This window comes from Rattus rattus, chromosome 11, assembly GCF_011064425.1.
Source record: "Rattus rattus isolate New Zealand chromosome 11, Rrattus_CSIRO_v1, whole genome shotgun sequence".
Lineage (NCBI taxonomy): Eukaryota > Metazoa > Chordata > Mammalia > Rodentia > Muridae > Rattus > Rattus rattus.
In genome coordinates, this window is record NC_046164.1 from 73,316,002 (window position 1) to 73,343,869 (window position 27,868).

The following is a 27,868-nucleotide window of genomic DNA, read 5'->3' on the forward strand; positions in this document are numbered from 1 at the left end:
TCTCAAAAGAAATATTATTTTTTTCTCCTTCGGAGGCTTCTGTCCTGTTGGAAATAACAATTTAAAGCTTCTGTTAGCATCATGACCTTTATATGATTTCCTTAGAAACCAATTATGAGAGGTTTTTTTGCTTTTTCTCAACTGTAGAGGGTTAAAAAAAAACACCTCACAGCAGTTCTGTAAGGGGAAACCTTAACGGACAAGTTTCCAAGTACTTGCTGCTTACTGTGAATTTTTACCTGTGGATTTCAGTTACAGGTTTTCGATACAGGGAATATTACAATAATACTGATACCCAGAAGCTTTTGGTTGTTTATCTTTTCACTACAGAGTTGGCTGAACAGTTTCCGTCAGAATTGCTAGATGAGCAGCTTAGAGCAGTGGTTCTCACTCCCTAACGCTGCGACAGTTCATGTTGTGGTGACCCCCCTTCCTCCCCGCCTCAACCATAAAATTATTGTCATCGCTGCTTCACAACTGTAGTTTCGCTACTGCTATGAATCGAAATGTAAATCAAATATCTGATATGAGGGACATCAGATATTCGACCCCCTGTGAAGGGGCAGTTTGAGAACTGCTGACTTAGCACTGAGACCTGTGTTAGCATTTATGCAGCCTGTCCACTGGGGTACCTGCAGCATAGGACAGGTGTGTTACTCTCTTGCTGCTTCGGTAGCTTTCCCACTGTGCCAGCATCATAGGCTGCCCCATCACTCCACCCTGATTCTTTAAAAACATATATTTTATTTCCTATCCGAGGCAAAGCTTCACTGTATCCATCAGGTTGGCCTTGAACTCATGATTCTCCCATCTCAGGCTCCAGAGTGCTGGGATGACAGATATGAGCCACGAAGGCCCAGTTCACCACAGCCTCCTATGGAGTGGCTAAAGTGTGTGATGACTGCTCTACGTGTTATGCTTATGAATGAATTTTATTGATAAAGACAGTTGCACCTTGAGTCTCCTCCTAAGGCTGACATGATTCAGACTGTGGGCTCGTTTCAATTAAACAGACTAGGTTCAGAGAAATCTCACTTTTGCTCAGCAGTGGTCTCAGAGTCTTTGGGGGAGATTTTGAGCTTCCCTGGTTCTTGTGGACCAGGCTTTGTCTAGAATCATTCACTGGTGGATATCCAGGCTCTGCCAGAAGCTCTCTAGCCTTCCTTAAGTCATAGAGCCCAGGCAGAGGGACCCAGGCCACTGGGGCAGATCTAGAGCAGAGAGACTCTCAGGTAGGACTCATGCTTCCACCACCTGGTTGGTAAAAAATTATGGATAGGAATCAGGGTTACCTCACATTTTGCAGCTAAGAAACAGGAATAGGCAGATCATTTGGTTTTGGATGTCTAGGTAAAAGAAGAACCAAGATTAAAATTTGGAGGCCGAAGAAGATGGTTCAGTAGGCCAGAGTGCCCACACGCAAGCACAAGAACCAGAGTTCGAATCATTAGAACCAAAGAAAAGGGTGTACGGCCGAAGTCGACACTGAAGTTTAGGCATGGCGAGAGACCGTCTCAAGAGAATCAAGTGCAGATTGCAAGGAGACACCTGCCATCTTCTGGTCTCTGCATGTGTATACAGTCCAGTACACAGACAAAGGCACAGACACACAGAGAGAGAGACACAGATACACACACGGACACATACCCCCCTAGACACACAGACACAGAGACATGGACACCCCCCGCCCCCCACCCACAAGACTAAAATCTGTTCTTTCAACAGAGCTTTAATTTTTCCATGCTACTCTGGGGCAGACCATCCTCACGATCCACCCAGAAACCGAAGGGCCTATCATTTGCCCGGTGTCACCACACAACCCCTCGCACTGCACCAGGTACTCCGTGTATCTTTTCCTTCTGCTACCGTAGTTTCTGGGCATCTGTAGTGCAGAAATAGACCATGTAGAGGAACACGAGAAGAAATGCATCCTTCATAAGGCGTCAGGCATTAATGTGTTGAAAATTGTCTATAGTTCCAGAAGAGAGAATTAATTCTATTACTCCTCTCAAAATTGAAATGCTACCAAATGCATTCTGATATTTTCCTTCATTCTATACTGACTGGAGGTAACTTTTCTTATTTAAAAGTGACATTAACATTGCGTCTCAAACTTAATTGGCAGTACAAATTTAATGGCAGACTCTAGTCTCAAAAGAAAGGGTAGGGGTGGGGGATTTAGCTCAGTGGTAGAGCACTTGCCTAGCAAGCGCAAGGCCCTGGGTTCGGTCCCCAGCTCCGGAAAAAAAAAAAAAGGGGTAAAGCAAAGACTTGAAATACTGGAAAAATCAGCTCTGTCCTTGGTAAAACTTCCCTGCAAGTGAACACCGGTCTCACTAGTCACACCTCACCATGCTCTTTCTTTCGAGGATCTATCTTTACAAGGAAAAAGATTGAGACGTGATGGTACTGTGTGACCCTGACTGACCTGAATGCACTGCGTAGATGCGTCTATTCTCAAACCTTCAGCAATCCTTCTGCCTCTGCCTTCCAAATGCTGGGATTACAGTCGTGACCCACAATGCCTTTCTCTCACAGGACAGACTATCATAAATCAGCGTCTCCTTGATAGGAACTTGTCTCCATGGTTATTTAGTTCAGTGGGTTCCTTCTGATACTGTGATAGCTGAGGAGACATTCCAGTATGTTGGGTGGTTTCTTAACACGTGGTACAATTATTCTTTTAATAGGGCTGCTCTTTAAGGGAGGCCCACTGGACACCACTATGAATTAACATTGTAGTCCAAGGGAAAGGCTCTTGGGAGACAAACGTGAAACTGATACATTTTGGCTGAGAAGTGTGACCAGGGGACTTAACCACATTCCTTGTGGTTTCAGAATAACATGGAACCCATAGCTAGGCAGAGATACTTGTCATTCTCAGTAATGACATGACCACATCAGTTCTTTAACATAAAGAGGCGGTTCTAGATGTTATAATTTCTCGGAACCAGCAATGGCTGGTGCGCAAGACCAAAGGCCAGTGAGCTGCAATTCCGTCCACGGGGGAGCGCCTACGCAGAAAGGCAGTTGGCGGCTTGAAGGTTGTAAACAAGTTCTTCTGCTATCAACCCAAGGTCCCCCTGCCCCAAGCTTATCTTGCCAAACTGCGGTGAGGTCTTTATGTTGGGGCCTGCACATCCTCCAGATTCACGGTTGCCCTGGTTTCACAGCTAGGGCTTTGATATTTACAAGCCGTGCTACGTTGGCCACGTGATTTCTCTGCGTCTTAGTTACTCTCTGTCTGCGAGAACTGAATGAATAAGCGCACGGACCAATGCCGAGATCAGCCTGCTCACAGGTCCTCCCACGAGCAGCAGGGCTTGTATCTAGCAAAGCAGGGGAACGGCTACGTGAACCCAGTGAAAGGAGGTGACCTGCTAAGGGACAGGGGGACATTTTTGAACGTGGAAGGAAAGCTTTGTATCTTTATAGTTATCTTAGCATAAGTAAAAAAAAAAATCCTTAAGAAATTTCTTTCCCCGATCACGCCTTTACTACAGGAGTCCAGGTCCTCAGCACTCGTGTGAGTATCAACACTCTTAATCTCTGGCTGATTCTCTGCCCCCGAGTGTTTTCTTTTCTAATTCCTCCTCTCATGTTCCCACTCACCCACACGTTTGCAGCCTCTTCAACAGCCGTGCCGAGGTCGGTGCATGATGTTATTTGTTTAGAGAGAGGAACGAGTGTGCGTAAGCAGGCATGTTTGCTCGTCTGTACCTAAAATAGCTCTGAAAAGCCATATGAGAAAGTGGTTATGCTAGGTGCCTTTGGGGACGGGAAGTAGATGGTACGGGGTCAGGAGAGCCGTGTCTGTATATACATCCTTTTGTTCCTTTTGAATTTTAAGTCAGATGACCGTATTACCTAATCGCAAACAAATAAAAGTGTAGGAAGTAGTAAGGACTCTGCCAAGTCCATCGACTTTGTTAGACAAATATTTACTGTGCACCTACTACCTGCCAGATATTAGCAGGTCATTGTGTTTCATCTCCTATGTACCAGAGGCCCTACCGCTTGTTGTATTAAAACGTGCTCACAGCTTTGCGCAGTGGCAATATCGTAGCCAATGAGGTTTATCTGAGGCGCGATTATTGCTAATTGAAAACTTGCTCACAACCTCCCGGTCCCCCCCCCCGACACATACACACTATAAGCCCAGTATCGATGAGCTGTGCCCTGTCCCCTGCGTGCCTCATTTTCTGGCCCACAGCTCTGCTTGCATTCCTGGAGGCCTGCTGGCACTAGGGACAAGCAGACAGCAGCCTAGCATAAATGTCCTCTCCGAGGCTTTACCTAGCATCTGATGGAAACAGATGCAGAGACCCACAGGCAAACGTTCGGTAGGGCTTGGGAATCCTGTGGAAGACAGGGAGGAAGGCTTGAAGGAGCCAGGGGGCGTCAAGGACACCACAAGAAACCCACAGAGTCAACTAAGCTTGGCCCACAGGGACTCAGACTGAACCACAACCAGAGAGCATCATGGGACAGACCTAGGCTCCCTAGACATATATAACAGACATGCAGTTGGTCTTCAAGTGGGACCCCTAACAGCAGGAGTAGGGGTTGTCTCCCACTCTGTTGCCTGCCCTCTCCCGGGTTGCCTCATTAAGCCTCAATAAAAGAATATACTGCAACTTGATATGTCAAGGCGGGCTGATACCCATGAGAGGCCTCTCCTTTTCTGAGGAGAAAGGGAGGGGGGATGAGAGGAGGTGAGGCAAGAGGGAGGGACTGGAAGGAGCGGAGGGAGGGAAGCTTTGATCTGGATGTAAAGTAAATAAATTAATTAATGAAAAATAAGCTGGCTGACAGGAGATTTCAAAGAATTGACTAATAACAGCCAAGGCTGTTTTTTGGTTAGAAAAAAACAACAACAACAACAACTAAGTCTGAGTTAATTATGCTACAAAGAATGTCCCTTAATAGAGGTTGGGGCAAAGGGGCTTAGAAGAAGCCAGAGTGTCAGGTGATACGCTGTAACTAACATTTACTGAACAGTGATGTGGACAGGCGGGCCGTCTTCTGCTTTGCCTCAAGTATGGTGACTCCCTTAGCTCTCATCACAACTGTGAGAGAGATACTACCCGGTCCTCATTTTAGAGACAGGGAAACAGAGAGCAGAGAGATAATATGCCCCGATAATTTGGGCTACTAGAGGATTCCCAATCAGGCTCTGAACTCTAGAACCTCAGTTTTAAACTTCACTGTCTTTGGGAGAAAGGATTATAATGTCCTCCTCTGTCCACACACATCTCTGCTGAAATCCCACTATTAATGCAGGGTCACAGGGCTGTGCTGTTGGAAGAGACTTTAGTATCGAGCTGCTTCTATCCTCACGGCAAGGAACAACTTCCCATGAAGTGAGTTGGACACTTCTAATGATGAGGGAACGTTCCTGCCAGAAGTAGCCAGAGGCTGGCGGCTCTAAGTGCTAATAAGTCAGGAAAATGCTGCCAGCCTGCTGTGTGGCACACGCTGCAGTGAGGGGGAGAAACCCTTCTGCTGTGGAGGCTGGGCCTGCCGCTCTTCAGCTTTCTCCACCTGCTCCGCGTTGCTCTGTGGAACACATTGTGTCCATGTGTTCCTAACAGCTCTTTAAATCTTTGAAGGTGGGGTAAAGCTCTCCTCGGACTTTCTTCGTCTCTGTGTATTCTGTCTGTTTTCATATCATGGTCCCTAGGTAACATTCATTTGCCTTAGTAACAAGTTTATATTTAAGATATAAATGTGGGAGGGCAGCTCAGTAAGTTTAATCTGAGGCTTCCCTTCTGAGAACTGTCCTGAAGGAGAGGGACAGGGAGACGCTAAGAACACAGGCAAATGGGAGCAGGCAGGGTCAAGGGTCAGCTCCAGGCTTGGAAAAGATATGGTAGGGAAAAAGGAAGCAGAGATCTTCAGCTCTTGATGACTAGAGAGGAGCAGTTTGAGGGCTTGGGAAGACAGCTTAATGATGAAGTGCTTGTTGGACAAGTACGAGAACCTGAGTTTAGATCTCCAGCAGCCGTGTAAAAAGCCAAGTGTGGGGTCCTCTCCTGTGATCTGACAATGGAGGAGGTGGGCCAGGCAGATTCCTGGAGCATGCTAACTGAATCGGCAAGCTCCAAGTATGTGAGAGATCCTGTCTCAGAGATGGAGATAAGACTGAGGATGCTGGCTCTCAGAGAGGTGGCTCAGCGGTTAAGAGCACAGCCTGCTCTTCCAGAGGTCCTGGGTTCAAATCCCAGCAACCACATGGTGGCTCACAACCATCTGTAATGGGATCTGATGCCCTCTTCTGGTGTGTCTGAAGACAGTGACAGTGTACTTATAATAAATAGATAGATAGGTAGATAGATAGATAGATAGATCAATCAATCAATCTTAAAAAAAAAGATTGAGGATGCCCAAGACTCTGGCATGCTCAAGCTTGTACACACACACACACACACACACACACACACACGATGAGCATCTCTCGAGCCTTGGCTATATGCTTGCTGGGCAGTTCACTTGATTTTCTTGCTTCATCCTCATAGGAGATAGGAACAAGGTTTCACTCTTAAATTTCATTAGACCAAGTAAACTGAGGATCAGAGAGGGAAAATAACTTATTTAGAAACTAGTAGTGAGGCTTGCATTCAGTATCTCAGGTATGTGCTTTCTTTCTTTCCTCCCTCCCTCCTCCCCCTCCCCCTCTCCCCCGTTTTGGGGGTTTGAGATGCAGTTGTAGTCCTCCAGCCTCAGACTCCTGAGTGCTGGAACTACAGGTGTGCACCACCAGGCCTGGGAAGCTCTGTCTAGATTCCCTTGCTGAAAGGAAGATGAGAAACTAACTTTGTTTGGTCATCCTGGATCCAGTGAGTAATTCTCCTAATGGAACCAAGCCTCACCCGCCTTTGGAAGTGCGAAGAACCAGATAACAGCCTTTCAAAGCCAGTTTCACACTAGGTCTCTGTCCTGAAGTATCTGAGCCCCCCAAGACTGCATCTGTACTTCAGTGCCCTCCAGATGTTTATGAGGCTGTCATTCAGCTTGCCTCTCCACTCGGGGAGAGGGGCTTGTATGGTTGGACACCCGGGACCAGGAAGATCAGTCTAGAACACTGAGTGAGACTTCGCTGAAGGCTCAAGGCTATCACCCTGGCGTTATAACACAAACAGCCTGATCCTGAAGGGCCGGCCTATTTTCCAGGATGGCCTTTTGCAAAGGTCTTCCATGTAATCCCGACTTGAGTACCAGGGCAGTTTCCCTGACTGTGCACACGGTGAGCCTGGGGTACCTGTAAGCCACCATCTCCTACAAGAAGGAATCTCCAGGAGGAACACGCCTTAACCCCAGCACTCTGGAGGTAGAGACAGTCAGATCTCTGAATTCTAGGTCAGCCTGGTCTGCATCCTGAGTTCTAGGTCTATTTAGAGAGACCCTGTGTAAAACACAAAACAAAACAAAACAAACAACCCCTGAAAACCTAAAAAACAACCAAGCCAAAACCAACCAAGCAAACAACACAGACATGAGCACCTTTGAGGCTTCCACAAGGGAAAACCCTACCTGCAGGGCGCTGTCCAATCAGATACCATTGTATGAGCACATTTATTCTTTACCTCCGCCCCAAGTCTCATGACTTCTGGATAGGAATTACACTTAACCATTACATAGCCAAATAAACAACCAAATAACCAAATAAACAACCAAATAAACAACCAGATAGATAGATAGATAGATAGATAGATAGATAGATAGATAGATAGATAGATAGATAGATAGATAGACAGACAAATGTTTTAGACAAAACACTGTCCCAGTGCTGCCCTTGTTTTCTATGGATATTGGAAACAGCATATTATGTTTCAGCAAGGACCTCAGTACACACACCACAGTTAAAACATTCCCGCAGAAACGGACGAATACTTTCCAGAGTACAACTCAGGCGTTCTCTCACATATGTAGAGTCTAGACTATTCTTGGGGCTTCCTTTAAAAAACATTCATTATATCTGAGCATTGGTTTTGCTCTAAGAATCTGTGGAAGCCAATGACGGTGGCAGTGGTGGTGGTGGTGGCAGTAGTGGTGATGGTGATGGTGTTGGTAGTGGTGGTGGTGGCAGTAGTGGTGATGTTGATGGTGTTGGTGGTGGTGGTGGTGGTGGTGGCAGTAGTGGTGATGGTGATGGTGTTGGTGGTGGTGGTGGTGGCGGTAGTGGTGATGGTGATGGTGTTGGTGGTGGTAGTGGTGTTGGTAGTGGTGGAGGTGGTGGCAAACACCCTTTATCCCAGCACTTGGGAGGCAGAGTCGGGTGGATCTCTCTGAGTTTGAGGCCAGCCTGGTCCACAGAGAGACTTCCATGGCACAGAGCGGTTAGAAGAAACCAGGAAAGGAATCTGTGGAAGTCACTGAAGAACTCAGACTGCTGGTTTAGAAACCATAAATCAATAACTTGTTGCGCTCAAAATGAGCTTCAAGTTTACTAGAATTTTAAAAACCACAGCAGTTTAAAGTTATCTCAAGGCAGCTTTGGCAATGAGACCATTTCCAGCCTGTTTCTGGCAGACGTGAGCTGGAGAGTGAAAGAATCTAGACACAGGAGGGACCTGCAGGAGGGGAAACGGAGGTGTGGTTTCCGGTGCCTGGCTTCAAAGGCTGGGGGCAACCCTGAGCCCAACCTATTTCTTTGTAGCCAGACGAGTTTCTGTAAAGAGAGAGAAACCACTGAGCCAAAGTCAAACTTCCCCATGCTTTAGCAGTGCCCCAGTTTCCAGACCATCGCCCGCTAATCTCTGTAACTGTGCTGGGGAGCAGGTGCAGTCCGGCGGCGAGGGAAGGGCCGGCCCAGCACACTGCAGGGATCCAGCCTGGGCTAAGTTTCCCTGGATCTCCTCTCCCTTCGCCATCTCTCTCTTCCCCTCGTTTCTTCTCCTCCTCTCTCTCCCTTTCCTGAGTTTTTTCATGCATTTGTTTTTATCCATTTTTTGACAGCTGGGGCAGAAATGAAAAACTAAAGGATTCATTTCCTTAGACAAATCTTCCACTGAATGGAAATGAATGGCCTCTTCCTAACCAGTTATGCATATGAGCTAGCAATGCTGTGAAAACCAGCTCTATCGCACGCTCACGTTTCTCAGAGCTTGATAACAGATGGAGAGCTCCCCCTGCACTCACATCAGAAACGCGCCATACCCATTGGCAGTGAGACCGATGTTTAGTTGAAGGGGGTGGGGTGTTAGAAGACAGGGCCAGATCGCTGCAGACAGTGTCTAGATAGAATTAGGTGCCACACTTTAAGGATGACTGTCAATATTAGGGTGCGTCTCTGATGACGTAAATACAGACTGAGTGCTGAGTCCCCTTGCAAACCAAATGGTTTCCTTCTGAAACCCAGGCTACTCACTCTGTAAGTCACAGACCCTTAGAGATGTGGTGACATTCCCTGTGTCCTCACCACCTTATAAGACAGACAGCCCATCACAAAATCCTGACAGCCTGTGGAGCTCAGAGTTCTTCCCTCCTCTGCGCCAAACCGACCTCTTGCTGCTTTCACCAATTTGGTCTCAGATCTGCCCTCTGGAGAGACACAAAATAAACCTAATCCCTCTACTAGACACCAAATCCCTTTATGTGACTCTCTTAACAAAATATGGTGACTCAGGCTGCACCTCCATCAAGCATCTAATGAGACCAATTACCTTCCCCTCCTGCCCCTTTTAGTGGCGGAGCAGGCTTACATGAATCCACTTTAATACGCAGGCGGGGAGAATCCAACCCCCGCTTCCCCCACAGTCCTGCCTTAGAGCTTCAGCTGATACTCAGCTCTAGGTCCTCGGAAACAGGAGAATCCAGCAAAGGGCAGCGCTAGGCAGGCAGGCTACCCTGACTTTTCTCTGTTGTGTAACACACTCTCCTCCTGCAGGCTAAGGGACACCTGGCCCAGAGACTCTTGTCAACTTCTGCGGCAGAATCCTGAGACTGTCCCCCAGGTCTCGCCCCTGACAGTTTGATTAGTTCCAGTTAAGACATAATGTGTGATGGGCACTCCAGGTGCTAAGGGCCCCATTGACCTTACATTGGAGAAACACTAATTTAAGTGAAAAACAAAAAACTACAAAGTGCCTTGCAGGCCCAGTGAATGGATAAGGGGGCTTGCCGCCAAGCCTGAGGACCTAAGTTCACTCCTCAGAACCCATATGATGGAAGGGGAGAACCAACGTTAACAAGTTGTCCTTTGATTATCACACACGCATGTGAGACACACACACACACACACACACACACATTTAATATCTAACTTATCTATCTCATCCATTTAACTTCAGTTATTAAATCCCATGGTACATAAATCATAAAATAATTCTTTAAGTCATTTATTATTCATTTTACATTAATCATTAAGCCTATCAAAATTCTTCCAAAATATGGAGGGGGACAAATAGCATCACCTGCAAGTTACAGACTGATAAACTCAGGTATTTGGGGGAAAATACTCAACATAGGTCTTACAAGGGAACCAGGCCCCTGAACTGCACGTCAGCTTTTGGGATTGGCCAACAAAAGGGCCTGGGGCAGAGCTGAGGACGTTTACAGGGAGGGCATCTGGACCTGCACGCTCCTCATCAACCTGGAGACTGAAGTCAACATTTAACTCACACTGGGCTAAGCACCTTCAGACGTCCTATGCCGCTCTGTGTGTGTGAGCTTTACTAAAGCTACAGAAGGATTCCCACACACAGGTTATAACAAGTCAGAGTAGTTCACAGCAGTCGAGATACCTGGAGAACTGAATTATGTAAAGAAAAGCCTTTTCTTTAAGAACAGCAGCTATTTCTTCCCAAAATAACTGCTGGGTTTTCGTGCAAACACAAAGCGTGTCTCATCTCTAACTCGGCCGTGAGATAATGCCATGCCAAGGCAGCTCTGGTGATCTTGTTTCCTTCTGGAGAAGCGACCCCAGGACCTGCTCAATAGCTTAGCCCCTTCACAAACTGAGTCAAAAATTGAGCAAAAACTTTGGGAAAAAGTTTTGGTGACTCCTGTTCCGACATTTCATGTTTTTGCAAACAGGCGTAGCAAAGGCACCTGTTTCATTTTCTGTTTGGAATGAGGATTGTCACTGGTTCGCTGACCTTCCTCTTCTTCCTGGTGCTTTCAAAACTTGGCTCAATGTGCACAAAATTCATTCTTTGAACCTGTGAGAATCACACAGAGAGGCACAATTCAGCAGAGATGTGGCACCTCACACGACATCTATAAAACAGGAAGACCAAGCATGCAAAACAGAACCAAAGCTGTGGGCTTGTCTGGCCCAGATCAGAACCCTGTTGCCAGCATCAGAAGCTGGTATTCCAAGTTTCAGGAGCTGAAGTCCCCTGGAGGCAGCCAGTTTCTGGGACAGTTTCTTGGCTCTCTCTAGTGACTTCAGCACATCCAACTCTTGAGGGAAGGGTTGTTGATCAAGGTGTGGGGCCAACAAGGAGCAAGTAGGGGTCAGGAGAGATCTAGGGCACTGATTATTTTAGAGGCAGACAGAATGTAAGTCCCGATTTCAGCCAGCAGAGACACAGCCTTGTCTTTTCTGCAACTGCTTAGACAATGACTTGAAAGGACAATGACTCCTTTGCTAAGGAAAAGTATCTATTATTGATTACTGGGAAGTTGATCGGTGAATTATCGCTAATTATCATCCCCAATAGTTAAAGATCTTGGAACTTATTTCTGTTCAACCGAAAGAATAACTGGAAGCGCACGCATCTGTCAGACAAGCTCTGTTGCCTGGAGTTCCAAGAACAGCATAAAGGGCATTTGTATGTTACTCAGCCGCTAGAAAGGAGTAGTGCTTTTCCCACGTCTGCCGGCCCTTTGGAAGGAAAGTGGAATGCAGTGTATTTTAAAGCCAGACTTGTCAGAATATCTAGCAGAGACTCCGACATTATCCCTCTTCTTCTGTAGTAGACATGTGTTACTGTTGATATGGAGTAACTACAAAATAGTGAGAATGTCAGGAAAGCCTTTAAGTACCACTTAGAGCCAGAGACTGAGTCTGAAAATGGGCAATTTAAGCATTCATTTCATTTACTTATCCTTTAGTTTTACAAGAGGCTGAATTTCTCATCTCAGAAACCACAAACTCCCGTTAACCTTAACTAAAACACTGACTAATAAACCAGTGAAAGTTTGAAGAAATTAGGGCTGCTTATCAAATAACTCATTTGTTTATATGTGCAGACGTTTGAAACTGCTTGCTCTAAAGGAAAATACATAGCAACATCAAAACACAAAACACGGGCTGGGGAGATGGCTCAGTGGTTAAGAGCACTGGCTGCTCTTCCGGAGGTCCTGAGTTCAAATCCCAGCAACCACATGGTGGCTCACAGCCATCTGTAATGGGATCCGATGCCCTCTTCTGGTGTGTCTGAAGAGAGCAACAGTGTACTCATATAAATAATAAAAACAAAACAAAACAAACCCCACAAAACACAACACAAGATAGCTTTTTAGTCTATGAGATGAATTTGTTATAGTTTGGTTGTAAGAAAAAGCATTTGATAAAGTTCATCTTGTCTAGAAGTGTTGCTGAACTACGACTTTTCTGTCAATCCTGGGAACACATGAAAAAAGAGAGACAATGGCTGAAGGGCTTTAAACAACATCTTCGCCTGATGCTTTGACTAAGTTTTAGTCCCATTTTCTTCTTCTCCCAAAAAAAAAACAAGTTTTATTTTAAACTGCGGGACTACAATTTTAGTTCACTGAGCTAATCAAATTCCTTCAATAATGTATAGCTTTATGGCAACCAATGAAGCCTGAGGATCTCATTGGTTTACAGAAAACCAGCAAGCAAGTTATCAGTCAGGGACCACGTCCACACAGATCTGTATGAACTGTGTAAGCTAACACATCCACACAATATCCACCAAGGTATATTCCAACTGGTTCCATTTGTACCATTGATGCCAAAGGTCAACTGGCCAAGCAATTAGGCAGGCTAGCCTTATCGCTTGTAAACACATCAGATGATTTGAAATGCATATATATGTAGGGGGCTGGAGAGATGGCTCAGTGGTTAAGAGCACTCACTGCTCTTCCAGAGGTCCTGAGTTCCAATCCCAGCAACCACATGATGGCTCACAACCAACTGTAATGGGATCTAATGCCCTCTTCCGGTGTGTCTGAAGACAGCTACAGTGTACTTATATATAATAAATTTTAAAAAAAGCTAAAACTCCTTCGAAATACATATATATACATACATACATACATATATATACATATATATATATAATGAAATGTTTGTTTTTACTTGTGTTTTCCTGAATGTATGTGTGTACACCACATATGTACCTGGTATCTGAGGAGACTGAGGGGTTCCAATACCCTGGAACTGGAGTAAGAGATAGTTGTGAGTGACAATGTGGGTGCTGGGAACCAAACCCTATTCTCTGCAAGAGCAGCCAGTGCTTTTGTCCACACAGACGTCTCTCTGGAGGGTCTTACATGTGATTTTGTGATGCAGTGTCTCATGCATATCAAAGGCTAGGCCTGAGGTTGAGGATGGTCTTGTAAGTTTTCATCCTCCTGCCTCCACCTCCCAAGTTTTGGAACCGCAGGTATCCATCACTACAGCAGTTGATGCAGTGCATCTGCAGTGGGTCCCTAGTCCCATTATACCTCAAACACACAGTTCTTAGGGTGTTCCTTAGCTAAGCATGGTGGCTCATATCTGTAAGCACAGTACTTGGAAGACTGGGGCGGGATTGTTGTAAGTTCAGGGGAAGCTTGGGCTTCAGTGTCTCAAAGAGACCAAAATTTAAAAATCACAAAATGTTTCTTGTATTCAGACTAAGAGGCTACCATGATTAATTATCAATAGAACCCAAGTAATACAGAATTCACATGGGACTGAAAAACCTTAGAAAAGATACACTTTCCACTGTTGACTTAGTAACATTCTAGTTAAGAAGTCCAAGAACAGGATTTGCCTCATGCACGCACGATGGACAGCCACCCCATCTGGCAGCATTTGGATGGTATTATGAAAGTTCTTTTCTTTGTAAATGACTGTCACTATTTCCTCTATAGTCATCATCTACAAAATGCTTATTATTTGAATATTGTTCCAGAATTTTCTCTTTGGCTGTCTCTTCTGCTTGTTATTCTCTCGTTCTTTTTCTCTCCCTCTCCCCCATCTATGAGGGATTTTATCCTCTCCTGAGAATCAGTTACGTTTCATAGCTAAGAGCCCCAGGGTTATGCATCCACTTTAGATCTCGTCTGAACCGCACGCGTGCGTGAGCGTCTGCAGCCCACTGGAGTCTCTACACGGTCACTCCAAAGACACCTCGGCTTCACTGCGTCTGAGACGGGAATTCACCACCTGACCCTGTAAGCCTGGCGCCAGTCACTGTTCTCATCCAAGGTGTTCGAGGTAAAAGTCTGAGACTGGCGGAAAGCTCGTGAGGCCTCAACCTTTAGGCAAAGAAGCACAGCCAACTATGGAAGTGCGGGTGGGAGAGATACTCTTGCTAGGGAAGAGCACACAAATTGGCTATCCAATCCCAAATGATCAGCTCTGAAAACACACATACAACATGTGGACTGAGCAGGCTGTACTCATATATTTGGGAGATATATAATATATACAATATAATATATAATATATATATATAGTATATACAATATAATATATACATATATAATATATATTATATATTAATATAAAGTAATCAATGTCAGCCTTTCAGGATTGAGCCTTGTGAAGAGACACTAAGCACATGTTACAATAAAATGCAATGCTGTATTGTCCAAACAGACATTCATTCTTTCAGCAAATGCTGTGCATGAGACAAATCTAAGTGAACAAAACAGATAAAAATCCCCGTGCCAAGGACTGTACAACCTGGTTACATTACTTTTTGTCTTGGAATCTTCCAGTGGCATCGCGTCATTCTTAGCTGCCTGCTTGGCAGTGGTGCGACTCACATGCTCACCCACTGTGGCACACTGGGTGGGAGCTTACTTGACCCCTTGAGTAAGGTCACATCTGGATACAACCGTGTGCTTTGATCTCATACCCTGGCCCTTTCTGATTCTAGTCCTTTGCATGCAATCCTCTAAAACACTCTATGTCTTCACTTGTAGATTCTGACTCTGGTGAAAAATTATTTCCCCAAAGAAATTTTGCCAATCCTTGTGATATTATTATAGACATATTTAGTTTCTAGGTTTCTAGCTCCTAATTCCCACCTCAGGGCATGTCACAGAAATTCAAATCTTCTGTCTTTTCTGACCTACTTTCTCTGATAGTAGATGATAGATAAAAAACAGCAGATATTACCCTCATGTCAGAAAGTGACCTGTCTCAGAACCGAGAGATCAAGAAGACTGAACAGAGACAGGCTGTAATAGCCTCTGTCATCTAGTCTGTTAGCATTACAATCCCAGAAGGACAAGTGCCAGAGAGAGCACGGAAGCTCCATGCCCCTTCTCCTACACACCATGTATGTGTGTTTCCTTCTCCTACACACTCCTCTACGTCCCTTCTAACATCCATTATAAACACAGTGTGCACCGCCAGATTCTAAGTGCCATTTAAACAGATTAGTTGAACTTGAGGCGGTTGTGGGAATCCTAGATTGTGCCAATAGGTGAGAGGCACAGGAGAAAGAAACAATCTGTAGCTAGCAACTGGCATCTAAACTGTGTGTGCCTGAGGGGCACAGATGGCGCCCTGGGGACAACTTTAAGTAGATAGTGTCAATCGAGTTTTAGAAATGACTGCTTGCTTTTGGTCATATTTTTCAACATCACAAGAGTCTTCTTTGTTGGAGCTAAAATGGCTTAGTGGATGATGCCTGCCACTCAAGCATGAGGCCTTCAGGCCGCCCACACTCGTGTTAAAGCTGGGTACAGTGGTAATAGCTACAATCCCAGTGCTGGGTGAGGGTACAAGATCGGTGGATCCCTGGAGTTCACTAGTCTGCTAGTCTGGCTGAATTAGCAAGTTCCACATTCTAGAGATCCTGCCTCAAAAAACCAAGTAGAGAGAGTAACTGAGGAAGATAGCAGAGATACATACATACATACATACATACATACATACATACATTCATACATACACTGTACACATACACAGAGGGAGGAAAAAGTCTCTTACATTGATTGAGTTGTGAGAGAAAAAGAAAAAAGTCTGCTTGATTTATACAAATACAATCTCAATTAGGTTAAGTTCCCCAATCATATAATCTATAGAATTCTAGAAGATTAGAAACAGGCAATTTTGGTCACATTTGTATCAACAACATCTAGGAAGTGCCTTGCATGTAGAAAAGGGTTAAGAATGAATGAATGAATGAATGAATGAATGAATCTTCAAATTATGTTTGCGATGTAGAAATGCAATAGAGGCATGGAATGGGTGCAAGATGGCGGTTTTACACATAGTTGTACTAAAGTGAAAACTAGAGAGTCAGTGGAGATGTACAGAAGTCAAACATGAGAGAAATCTTTAGAAGTTAGAGTCAGAAGACTGACCAACTGGATATGACAGTCAAATAAATTAGGTATGTCAGTAGAACTCCTGGTTTTCAGTTTGGCTAACGTGTAGATGAAGGCGCTATTCTCTTAGCTAAAGAACAATGTGGACTTTGAACTTGGTGAGTGCAGACGGTGTGCCTGCAAAGCTTCCACAGGGACAATAGTGAACAGCAGATGTCTGAGTATCTGGGAGAACTCAGGGCTGGAGATGTAATCTGAGAGTCAGCTGCCTGAATAATTAGGGCCCTGGGTGTGGAAGTGTTTGCTTATTGGGAGAGCAGAGCGTGAGAAGGGAAAGGGGCCAGGACACAGCCTTAAGGAATTCCAACACCGAGAGATTAGCTGGAAAAGGAGCCAACAAACAGGGCTGAGGATGAAAACAATGACAGATAAAATACTAGCAGACTGTTATGTCAAGAAACACAGGAGAAGAGTGCGAAGAACAGGGTATGGGGAAATCAAAAGGCGCTGATCAGCAACATCACGGATTGCTGACCGGTAAAGGCAGTGGTGTGTGGAGACTATGGGGTACACTGAATTGTGGGGGTAGAAGTCAACTGTAAAGTGAAGAACCATAGGGGAAAACTGAAAAAAGTACACAAAACTGTACAAAAGTCAAAGGCCTGGGGAATGCAGAGAACACAGATGAGAGATATTGATTTCTATCTTGAAGAGTGAGTAGCTGTTTTCCAGACAGAAGGTGGTGACAGATACAGAGGGGAGGAGGTCACTTGAGGCAGAGTTCAGCAGATGTAAAGTTGCTGAGTTGTGAAAAGACAGACAGACAGACAGACAGACAGACAGACAGAGAGAGAGAGAGAGAGAGAGAGAGAGAGAGAGAGAGAGAGAGAGAGAACACTGACAAGGAAAGAATGTAGGACAATGGGAAATGTCCCTCCATTAGAGCAGCTCACAGGGCTAGGTTTTATATATCCTCCAATTATTACTCAATATGATGTTAGTATAAATTAACTTATCAAATGATCTCCAGGTGTCAGCCAGCTGGAAGCCAGGTCTCTCAGGCTTTGGAAAGAAAACAGACATATTTCCATATAGCAAGAGTGAGCAGTTCAGGCCACAGTAATTATCTTGCATCAGGAGGTTGGCCTGTGTGGGGAACCAAGGGATGGGCTGCCCTAGCGTCCAGGAAACACACTGAGTACTTTACATGCCTTGGGTGAGAGTGCAATGGATTTGAATTTTGTTTACTTCAAACTTATGTTTCAGGTCATACTTGGCCTTATGCCTCCTTCCATAAGTGTGATTTCTCTGGTGTCAATTCATAATGAAGCCTTAACTCTAGATTCTCTGCACCTGTCATGTCCCAGGTCACAGAATTCTATGGTCCAGAGAGCCTGTGTCCTGTAAGGAAGTAAGTGTAGCCTTGGCATTGAGTTTGATTCTTCTCCCATTTATCTTTTCTGGCATCACAAAAGGATTAACAGCAATTTAAAACAGGCGCTATTAACATACACGTAGGCTGTGTTAACACTGCAATGAATGAACAGTACAAGGCAAATGCTTACAGAGGATGCTTATCTCCAACTTCAGGGGAGCTACGGAAATTGCCTTTGTCTAACTTTATAAAAGGCCCAGTAATTCCTTTATTTTCTATTGTAAACAGGGTTCTGAGCATGACTATTTTTATTTAGGAGATGAATGTGTATCCTTTATAGAGTTATAACTAGATTAATCCCTTTTAGCCTAAGAAGCTAGTATATCAATTATCTTTCCATGTCTCCTAAGATAAAAGTCTCACAGTGAAGTCAGGTGTGGTGGTGGATGCCTTTAATTCTGGCACTCCTGAGGCTGAGGGAGGCAGATACCTGTGGGTTCAAAGCCAGGGCCTACATAACTTCTTCCAGGTCAGCCAGGGTTTCAGAGTGAGACTCTGTCTAAATAAAGTTTTACAAGACGGAAGTTGATAAATGCTTTTTGAGCACTCTTTGTGTTGCAGACATTGATGTAAGCACTGTAGACTCAGAAGTGATCAAAATGTGCTCCATGTCCTTAGAGAGCCTGGGAGGGAGAACAGTCAGGGAGTAAATGGCAGCCATGGTGAAGACTCGGTAAGAATTCCAGTAAGATTTGAACTAGTTTTTGGGAGACATGGCAAGGCTTCAAAGGCATGGAGCTTGAAGTAGGAATTACAGGCAGACGACATCAGCAGGCAAATGGCATAAGAAAAGGGTTGCAGAGAAGACACTGCAGACAGCAGGGGCACAAGTGCAGGGTAGAAGGCAGCACACCCTGGGGATTCTGGGAAGGTGTTCAATGATGGTAACAGGAAGGGGTGTGAGCAATGCGCTGAGAACACCATCCCTTCCCCCTAAAATGGTGTGCGGCCAAGGATTGTTGAAGACACTTCTGGGGTAGCAGTGTGAAGGGTGACGGGACAGGCGGAGCTGAGACGCAATGATACAGGAGCAAGAGGAGCAGCAAGGGATGGGGAGAGGGAGGGGCTAGAAGGCTGAGAGAATGGCAGCCTCAACTCAAGCCCTACTTCGACCTCCCTGTTCCCTGGGAGCAGCACAAGGATGGGAAGCAAAGAACACAAGGACAAAGTGACCCGTGCGGGTAACGCTGCGGACCAAGGCGAGAGCCAAAGGAGACTAAGGGCGTGGGGCCGGACATAGACACTCAAAGCATTCTTGATCAAAATCAGCAACAGGATAAGGGTGTTCACTCTTTCCATGACTACTCAATACAGGACTTGAAGTCTTAGCTAGAGCAGTAAGACAACTAACTAACGGCAGGGGATGCCAACAGGTCCTCAAAGATTCCACCAGCAAACTTCTACCACTGATAAACATTTTCAGCAAAAGCAGCAGGATATAGAATTAATAGGGAAGAATCAGTAGCCCTCAGACACACAAATGACTAATAGACTGAGAAAGAAATCATGGAAACAGTATCTTCCACAACAGCCTCAAAACCATCTTGGGTTAATTCTCACAAAGCATATGAAAGACTTGTGTAATAAAAACGCTAACACATTGAAGAAGGAAACTGAAGAAGACGTCAGACCAGACCTCCCCTGTTCATGGAGCATCGTAACTAACATCGTGGAAATGGCCATCAGTCAACAGATTCAGCACAATCCCCATAAAATCTCAACATGAGTCTTCACAGAAATTGAAAAACAATCATCAACTTCACATGGAAGCACAAAAATCCCAGGACAGCCAAAACAGTCCTACATAACAAAAGGCTTCTGGGGTATCACCACCCCAGATTTCAAATTGCACTACTGAGCTATGGTAATAAAAACGTCACGGTATTGGTGTAAGAGCAGTCACAGTGATCACTGGAATAGAACGAAAGGTCCAAACATATTCTACAAACTATGGACACATGATTTATGAAAAAAAAAGCCCAAAATACACAATAAAGAAAAGCATCTTTAACAAATGGTGCTGGTCAAACGGGAGCTGCATCTAGAGGAATGGAAACAGACCTAATATCTAACATCTCCAACAAAACTCCCAGTGGACTGGACTTGATCAGATGTCCTGAGTCTGATGGAAGAGAAAGTGGGGAACAGGCTTGAACTCACTGGCATAGGAAGGACTTTCTGCACAGAACACAAATAGCACATGAAACAAAAATGCTCTGGCAGCAAAGGACATCACCATTCAAAGCGTCAGCCTACAGAGTGGGGAAACTTCAGCAATTATACTTCTGACAGAGGGTTAGATCTCTAGAATGTACAAAGATCAAACAAAACAAAAAACCAAAACCAACCAAACCAAAAACCAACAACACGAGCAAAAAACAACTAACCCAACTGAAAATGGGGCATAGATCACAGAGAGAGTTGTCAGCAGATGAAACACAGACGGCTGAAGACATTTTTGAAAAGGTTCAACATCATTAGATATCAGGGAAATGAAAATTAAAACTAATCATCGTTCCCCAGTCAGTATGACCAAGATTAATGAAACAAATGACAGCATGTGCTGGTGAGGGTAGGGAGGGGGACACTTACTGATTGCTGGTGGGAGTGCAAACCGACACATTCACTGTGGAAATCGGTGTGGAGGCTTACCACGGGGCTGAAATTAGCTGGGGGGTGGTGGTGAGTGCCTTTAATCCCAGCACTTAGGAGGCAGACGCAGATGCATCTTGGAGTTCGAGGCCAGCCTGGTCTACAGAATGAGTTCGAGACCAGCCTGGTCTACAGAATGAGTTCTAGGACAGCCAGGGCTACACAGAGAAACCCTGTTTTGAAATCAACAACAACAAAACTGAAATTAATCTACCACAACATAAAGCTATAACAGTTCTGAGCATATTTCCAAAGGACTTCTCCTCTTACTACAGTGATACCTGTGCATCCATGTTTACTGCTGCTCCATTCATAATAGCTAGAAATTGGAAACAGCCTACTGTGTTTCCATCTACTGATGAGTGGGCAATAAAAATATGGCCTACCAACACAATGGATATTATTCAGCTGATAAGAAAAATGAAATTTGCAGGTAAGTGAATGGGGTTTGAATCAATCATCCTGATTAAAGTAATCCAGATTCCCCAAATAAATTATTTCATATTTTCTCTTTTTGTGTGTGTTAACTTTTAAGCTTTAGCTATACGTGCTTTCAGTTAGAACAGTCATGGAGATTAGGTAGCTAGTAAGGGACGTGGGAGAGGAGGGAGTCTTTCAGTGAGAGAAAACAAAATATCGTGTTATAAGGAAATAAAGGGGGAAACTAGGATTAAATGGGGAAGGAATGGAAGGCGGAGTAATGAAGGGAATATGAGGTGAGATAAATGGACTCACCAGACAAATGGGGGAGACAATGCCCAACTAGACACCTTACATCACATGGTTATTAGCATTTGCATATCATCTTTTGTAAACTGTTCTTGATACAATTTATTGACTGAATTCTTGATTAGGTTTTTAAAAAATTGTTAGATCATTGGGAATCTGATAGTGTGTTTTGATAATTTTTACACCCCTTTCATTTCTCTCAGACCAATTCCCCTGCCTATACAAATCTGTGTCTTCTTTTAAAAAACAAAACAAAACATTAAGTCCAGCACGTGCTTCCCACATTTGTCTTGGGTGTGTGGCCATCCACTGGAGTGTGGTCAATCTACAAGGAGTCACACCTTAAAGAAACCTGACTCTTCATCTCCTAGAAGATATCTATTGTCAGTAGCTTGGGGGTAAGACTTCAAGGTTCACATTCCTGTAAATGTTGCGATTTTGTCTGGTTTGGGCTTGTTCAGAACTTGTGCATGCTGTCACAATGGACTTGGGTTCACATGTGCAAATGTTCTGTCATATCCAGGAAACATTCTTATAGTCACCCACGGCCTCTAACTCTTACAACTGTCTTAGTCACTGTTCTGTCGCTGTGAAGAGACACCATGCATGACAAAGGCAACTCTTGTAAAAGAAAGCATTTAATTGGGAGCCAGCTTACAGTCCCAGAGGCTTAGCCCCTTATCATCATGGCAGAGAACATGGCGGCACACAGGCGGACATGGTAGCTGAGAGTTCTATATTCTGATCTGAAGGCGGGGGGTGGGGGGGTGGGGGGGGAGGGCGAGGAGAGAGAGACTGAGCCTGACACCAGCTTTTGAAACCTCAAAGCCCACCTCTACTGACACACTTCACACTTCCTCCTCCAAGGCCACATTTCCTAATCCTAACTCTACCAAAGTTCCCACTCCCTGGTGACGAAGTACTCAAATATGCGAGCCTATGGGGGCCATTCTTTATTTAAATCACCACACAATCTGTACACTCTTTTTCTGTAATGACCCCTGAGCCCTGGGAGGAGGGGATGTGATAAAATGTCTCATTCAGGGCTGAACATTCTGTCTCTTGACTAGTCAGTGGGTTACTTTTGTCATCTTTGTCATCTACTGAAAGAGAAGTTTCTCTGATGAGGGTTGAGATATGAACAAATCTATGGGAATGAGGCTAAGTCGTTCACAGCCGGTTTAATGCTGTATCTGTTTAGCAGAATAATAGTGGTAGGTTTTCCTTTAGGGCCTGTGACCTGTCTAGCCTCAAGATGTTGGTTTCCATAATGGTGCCAGGCATGGATTTTATCTTATGGAATCAGCCTTAAATCTAAGAAGAAAGTGATTACTTCCAGACATTCATGCCGTTAACCGTACCAGTGGGCGTGTCTTGCCGTAACAGCTGAGTAAGCTCACGGTCACGTCTCCCCTCCAGTAGCGTGCAGGGAGCGTCCCAGCACTGTGAAAGTTAGCCAGTACAGATGAAGATCTCAGGTCAGTACCAGCTTCTCTCCGTGATCTATGAGTCAAGTACATGGTGTCCTCAGCAAGAGGGCCTCACCATCGAGTCCTGGAAGGTAACCAAGAGCGCTGGCACTAATCTGTAATGCACAGGCCAACGACTCCAAAAGACGAGTACTGTCAACAACTCTGCAGGAGGAGACTCACCTACCTCCGGGCTGGGCTTTTTGTTCATCTGAGGTATCTAGTAGCGGCACCATTGTCCTGTTACGGAGTACACCATTGTAACTCTTTCTACTGTATATGTATATATTATAGGAAGCATCTATAATAGGAGGCTTTATTACCCATATTCCTTCCTCTACCCTGCCCTCCCATTCCCCAGCATCCTTAGCCTTCAATGGTCCATCGATCCCTTTAGACCACTGCAGTCTATCTCCCCTCCCCTAGAAGCTACCTCCTTCCCTCAGAAACCTCTCATGTGTCTTATTGGTTTCCTGGCCTCGGTGAGTATTCCAAACAAAACACACATATTTAAGGATTCAAAGCTAACATCCACAAATGAGAGATGTCATGTGACATTTGTCTTCTGGGTCTGGGTTACCTTAATCAGAATGGTGGTTTTTTTTTTTTTTTTTTTTTTTTTTTTTTTTTTTTTTTTTTTTTTTTTTTTTTTTTTTTTTCTATTACTTGAGTTTTGTAATTTCTTTTTTAACAGTCAAAAATATAATATCTCTTGTATGAAATCCCAGCACGGAAAGGGAGAGTGCCCAAGAGTCCTACCCCTAACCAAGAAGCTACTTGCACCTGATACCTGCTGGGAAAGGCGAAATTAGTTCTCTCCAGTGACACCACCACACCCTACCAGATTTCATTGTGTGTGTGTGTGTGTGTGTGTGTGTGCTTTTGTTGTTATTTTTTGTCTTATTGTTTTTTGTTTGTATTTTTTGAGAAAATAAAGATAAAAGAATGAGAAAATGAAGTTGGGTGGAGGATCTTAGAGGATACAATTCCCTTGTGTGGATGCCCATTTTATCCGTTCATGGGCTTTAAGTCTTTTACCTGACTATGGATATATATATCTTAGGAAGCATCTACAGTAGTGGGCTTCCTTATGATTTGTTTCAAAAATCTTTAGTGTTAGCTGTCTGTCCCCAGTTCCCTCCTGTTTCGATTTCCTGGCTATTACAAACTCAGCAGCAATCACCATGGATAAGCTAGTGTCTCCAGAGCAGAGAGAGGCCCAGGAGTAGTACAGCTGAACACGGAGTACATACACTTCGAGCTTTTCGAGGAACTCCCACAGTGATTTCCAGAGTGGCTGTACCAGTCTGCACTCCTCACAGTGCTCCCCTTCCCTCAGACCCTTACTCTTTGTGCTGCGTAGTTTTGTTTTGTTTTCTCCTACTTGTGAAAAGGGGACCTCAACTGCAAGACTACCTCCTTCAGATTGGCCTGTGCACATGTCTGTGAGGGCAGCTTAACTGCTCATTCAAGCAGGAGTGCCAACCTCCTGGGATCACTACCATTCCTAGGAAGGCAAGCATTGGCTGTGTAAGAAAATTAGCTGTGGGCTCAGAAGCTAAGAGCATTGGCTGCTCTTCCAGAGGACCTGGGCTTGATACCCAGCACCCACATGCCCAGAACTATCTGTAATTCCAGTTTCAGGGGGATCAGATGCCGTCTTTTGAACCCCCCTGGTACTGCACACAAATATGCACAAACATAATGCAGGCAAAACATCCATACATATTTAACACACATATACAAAGGAAGCAGTAACTGTGTAAGTCAGAAGAAGCAAGCTGTAAGCAGCATTCCTCCGTGGTCTCTGATTTGGTTCCCACCTCCAGCTCTGGCTACGGCTCCATGCAATAATGGATTGTACCTGTAAGATCAATCAACCCTTTCCTCCCTACCTGGGTTTTGGTTAGGGTTTGCCTAAGCGTCATAAAGAAAACAAGAACATTCATCATCACAGATGTGGGGACTGAAGCTCGGTCTATTCAGTAAATAGAATCCAGGCGTCCTGCCATCAAATCTATTGTTCATTATAATTTGCTTCTTCAACCCAAAAGAGAGAAACAAAGGTAGGACATTTTAGGAGAGGTCATCAGAACTCTCAGTAGGTCCTGGGCTTCTACTTGGGATTGGCCTGTTCTTGAGTGGTCTACTGTGACCTAAACACAGCTAAAATGGAATTATTGCTCTTCTTATGAACCCATTTTTTTCCTCATGACTCTTAAATTTCTACTCATCATCATTTCCCTGCCATCAGAAGTGGCCTACACAGCGTTCTGGTAATGAGTAAACGGAATGGCACAGACAGAGCACCTAAAAAACGGTATCTCACACATCAAGTCATTCAGTGACTGACAGCTGCAATCACTCTCACTGCCTCAAGACGCTCCAGCCATACTGCATCCCCATAGCAGGCCAAAGTTGGGTCCCAAGAGCTGTCCTAACCCCTGAAACATGTGACGTTCCTTTACATGAGAAAGCAGAGGGAGGAGATACTTGCTGACGTGGTTAACAATCTTGAGACAGAAAGATTAGTCTTAATTACCCAGGTGGGCTTAAATGATCCTGTGTACTTCAAAGACACAGAGAGATATGAACACAGGAGACAGCAGTGAGCGCACAGGCAGACTGGACTCTCCTATGAAGCTATGGTTCTTTTGGGAAGCACTCTGTAGACGCCATCCAAGTACAACATACACGTAGCGCTTTCTAGGGACGTGGTGACAGCAGGGACATAGACACTGTTAAATCCTGCTTCCTTAAGACACCAAAATTATTACAAAAACAATTGTTCCCAAAATTAACTATCATATCAACATAATCCTGGCCAAAATTCCAATGATATGTGTGTTGGAACTCATTACATGGGTTCTAGTAGTCATACAGAAGAGAAAATTACTACAAGGACATTTAAAGAGGAGAATTATGAAGGGGAAAGAGTTAAACTTCCAGATACCAAAACATACCATAAAGTTAGAATAATCAGAGCATGACAACAATATTTCAAGAGTAGATTTATGAGTGACATAGAATACCAACTATAAATTATCTATTCATATCGAAGAACATGACCGTTCAGTTTTGGCAGAGCAGAGCAGACTGTTCAAATGTTATCAAGTGGGAAAAGTCTCCAAACTACAGAAAACTTCAGCTTGCTTAAGGAGTCAAAAATTTGAAAAAGAAAATCTTAAAAAAAGTATGAGAAATAAATATAGAACATTTTAATTATAAGAATTGAGGGGAGATGAGTATTTTACTTTCTTTTGTTTTCTTGTAAGACTGGGTCTCTCTGTTTCCTGATTAGCCTGGGAGTCACTCTGTAGACCAGGCTGGCCTCAAGCTCACAGAGATCCCATTGCCCCCATAGCTGGGATTAAAGACCTGCACCAGCACACCTGGGAGAAGGAGTCTCTCTCTCTCTCTCTTTTTTTTTCTTTTCTTTTTTTTTTTCAGAGCTGGGGACTGAACCCAGGGCCTTGCGCTTGCTAGGCAAGCGCTCTACCGCCGAGCTAAATCCCCAACCCCCGAGAAGGAATCTTTTAAGCGATGCATGAAACAGTGAAACAATGGGAAGACGTCCACATGCACGAGCCGTGGACTTACTACGATCACGGCCGTGACTGCAGAGTCCAAGCCATGCCTTTCACAATCCTAGTAACAGCCCACGAGGTGGTTCAGCTACAAGGGTGGCTGTGGCAAAGCCTGAGGAGCCTGGTCTAATCCCCGGAAGCAAGCAGGCAGAAGGAGAGAACTGACGTGGCCTCTACCTTCTACATGTATGTCATGACACACACGTACTGCCTCCCTACTAGTGGATGAAAGAACCCCAACAACATTTTTTACAGAAATAAGAACAAAGGCTATTATATAATTTATACGGAAGTATAGTGGGATAGCTTGGTAGTGGAGCATCTGTCTACCATAGAATACGTCCATGCCAACGCTTATATTTCAAAACAGCCAAAGTGCAAGCCACGTCTGTCCTGGCCAGAGTTTCTATTGCTGGGATGAAACAGCACACCTGAAAGGAACCTGGGAGGACATGTGGCTTACACGTCCAAACGTAATCACTGTTCATCCTAGAAGGAGGTCAGGTCAGGAAAAACCCGAAGGCAGTAGGGGATAGCAGAGACCATGAAGACCAGCCCTTATGACTTGTTCAGCCTGCTTATTTTTTTTTTTTTGCTTTTTTCCTTACATTTATTTATTTTTATTTCATGTGCACTGGTGCTTTGCCTGAATGTATGTCTGTATGGGGGTGAGCCACCATGTGGTTGCTGGGAATTGAACCCAGGTCCTACTGAAGAGCAGCCAGTGCTCTTAACCGCTGAGCCATCTCTGCATCCACTCAGCCTGCTTTCTTATAGGGCCTAAGGACCACCAGGCCCAGGGATGGCACCACCCACAATGGGTTGGGCTTTCGCCCATCAATCACTAATGAAGAAAATGACTTAGAGCTAAATCTTATGGGTGCATTTTTCTCAATTAAGAGTTTCTCCTTTCAGTTGACTAGCTTGTGTCAAGTTGACATAAAACTAGCCAGGACAATGTCCACAGATGGAAAGATGTTATATACACAAATACAGTCTTATCGAGTCTTAAAAGGAAAGCATTTATGATATGCATATGAACTTTAAGAGTATTGTGTTACATAATACACAATACATTCACAAAGGGCAGATATTGCTTGATTCCACTTAGAGAAGGCCTCTGGGAACATATAATCAATAGAGACTGCAGCAAAAGGGTGGTTTTCAGGGGCTGAGGGATGATGGTGAGGACAGGGAATGACTGTTTGACAGAAAATAGTTTTGGTAACAACGACATCAAAGATGGGTGGTGGTTATGGTTATAGGACAATGTGAATATATTTTATGCTACTAAACTATAAACATATAATGTTTAAAACAACATTTAAGTCTGACAGCATGGGCCTGCAATCCCAGCTACCATGAAGACTGAGGCCTGTGGGGCACAAGTTCAAAGCCTGCCTGGGCACCAGTGGGAGTCTGGGGCTCACCTGGGGTAAGGCCAAGGGCTTAGTGGCACAGCAACTTCCCAGCATACATGAACCCCTCAGCTCAACATGTAATCGGGGTTAAGTTTTCAGTTTAACAGA

At 44.5% G+C, this 27,868-nt stretch overlaps 1 protein-coding gene and 1 pseudogene across 1 annotated transcript in view; one reads left to right on the forward strand and one right to left on the reverse strand.

Moving 5' to 3' along the window:
- Positions 1-4,040: 4,040 nt before the first annotated feature.
- LOC116913032 lies at positions 4,041-4,125 on the forward strand (annotated as a pseudogene).
- Positions 4,126-10,325: 6,200 nt separating this feature from the next.
- Positions 10,326-27,868, reverse strand: part of Hormad2 (HORMA domain containing 2) — an 85,561-nt gene continuing 68,018 nt past the window's right edge. The window contains exon 10 of the mRNA XM_032916862.1: positions 10,326-11,162. Within this exon, the coding sequence (XP_032772753.1) occupies positions 11,134-11,162 (29 nt within the window). The 3' untranslated portion in view covers positions 10,326-11,133. The remainder of the gene's footprint in view (positions 11,163-27,868) is intronic.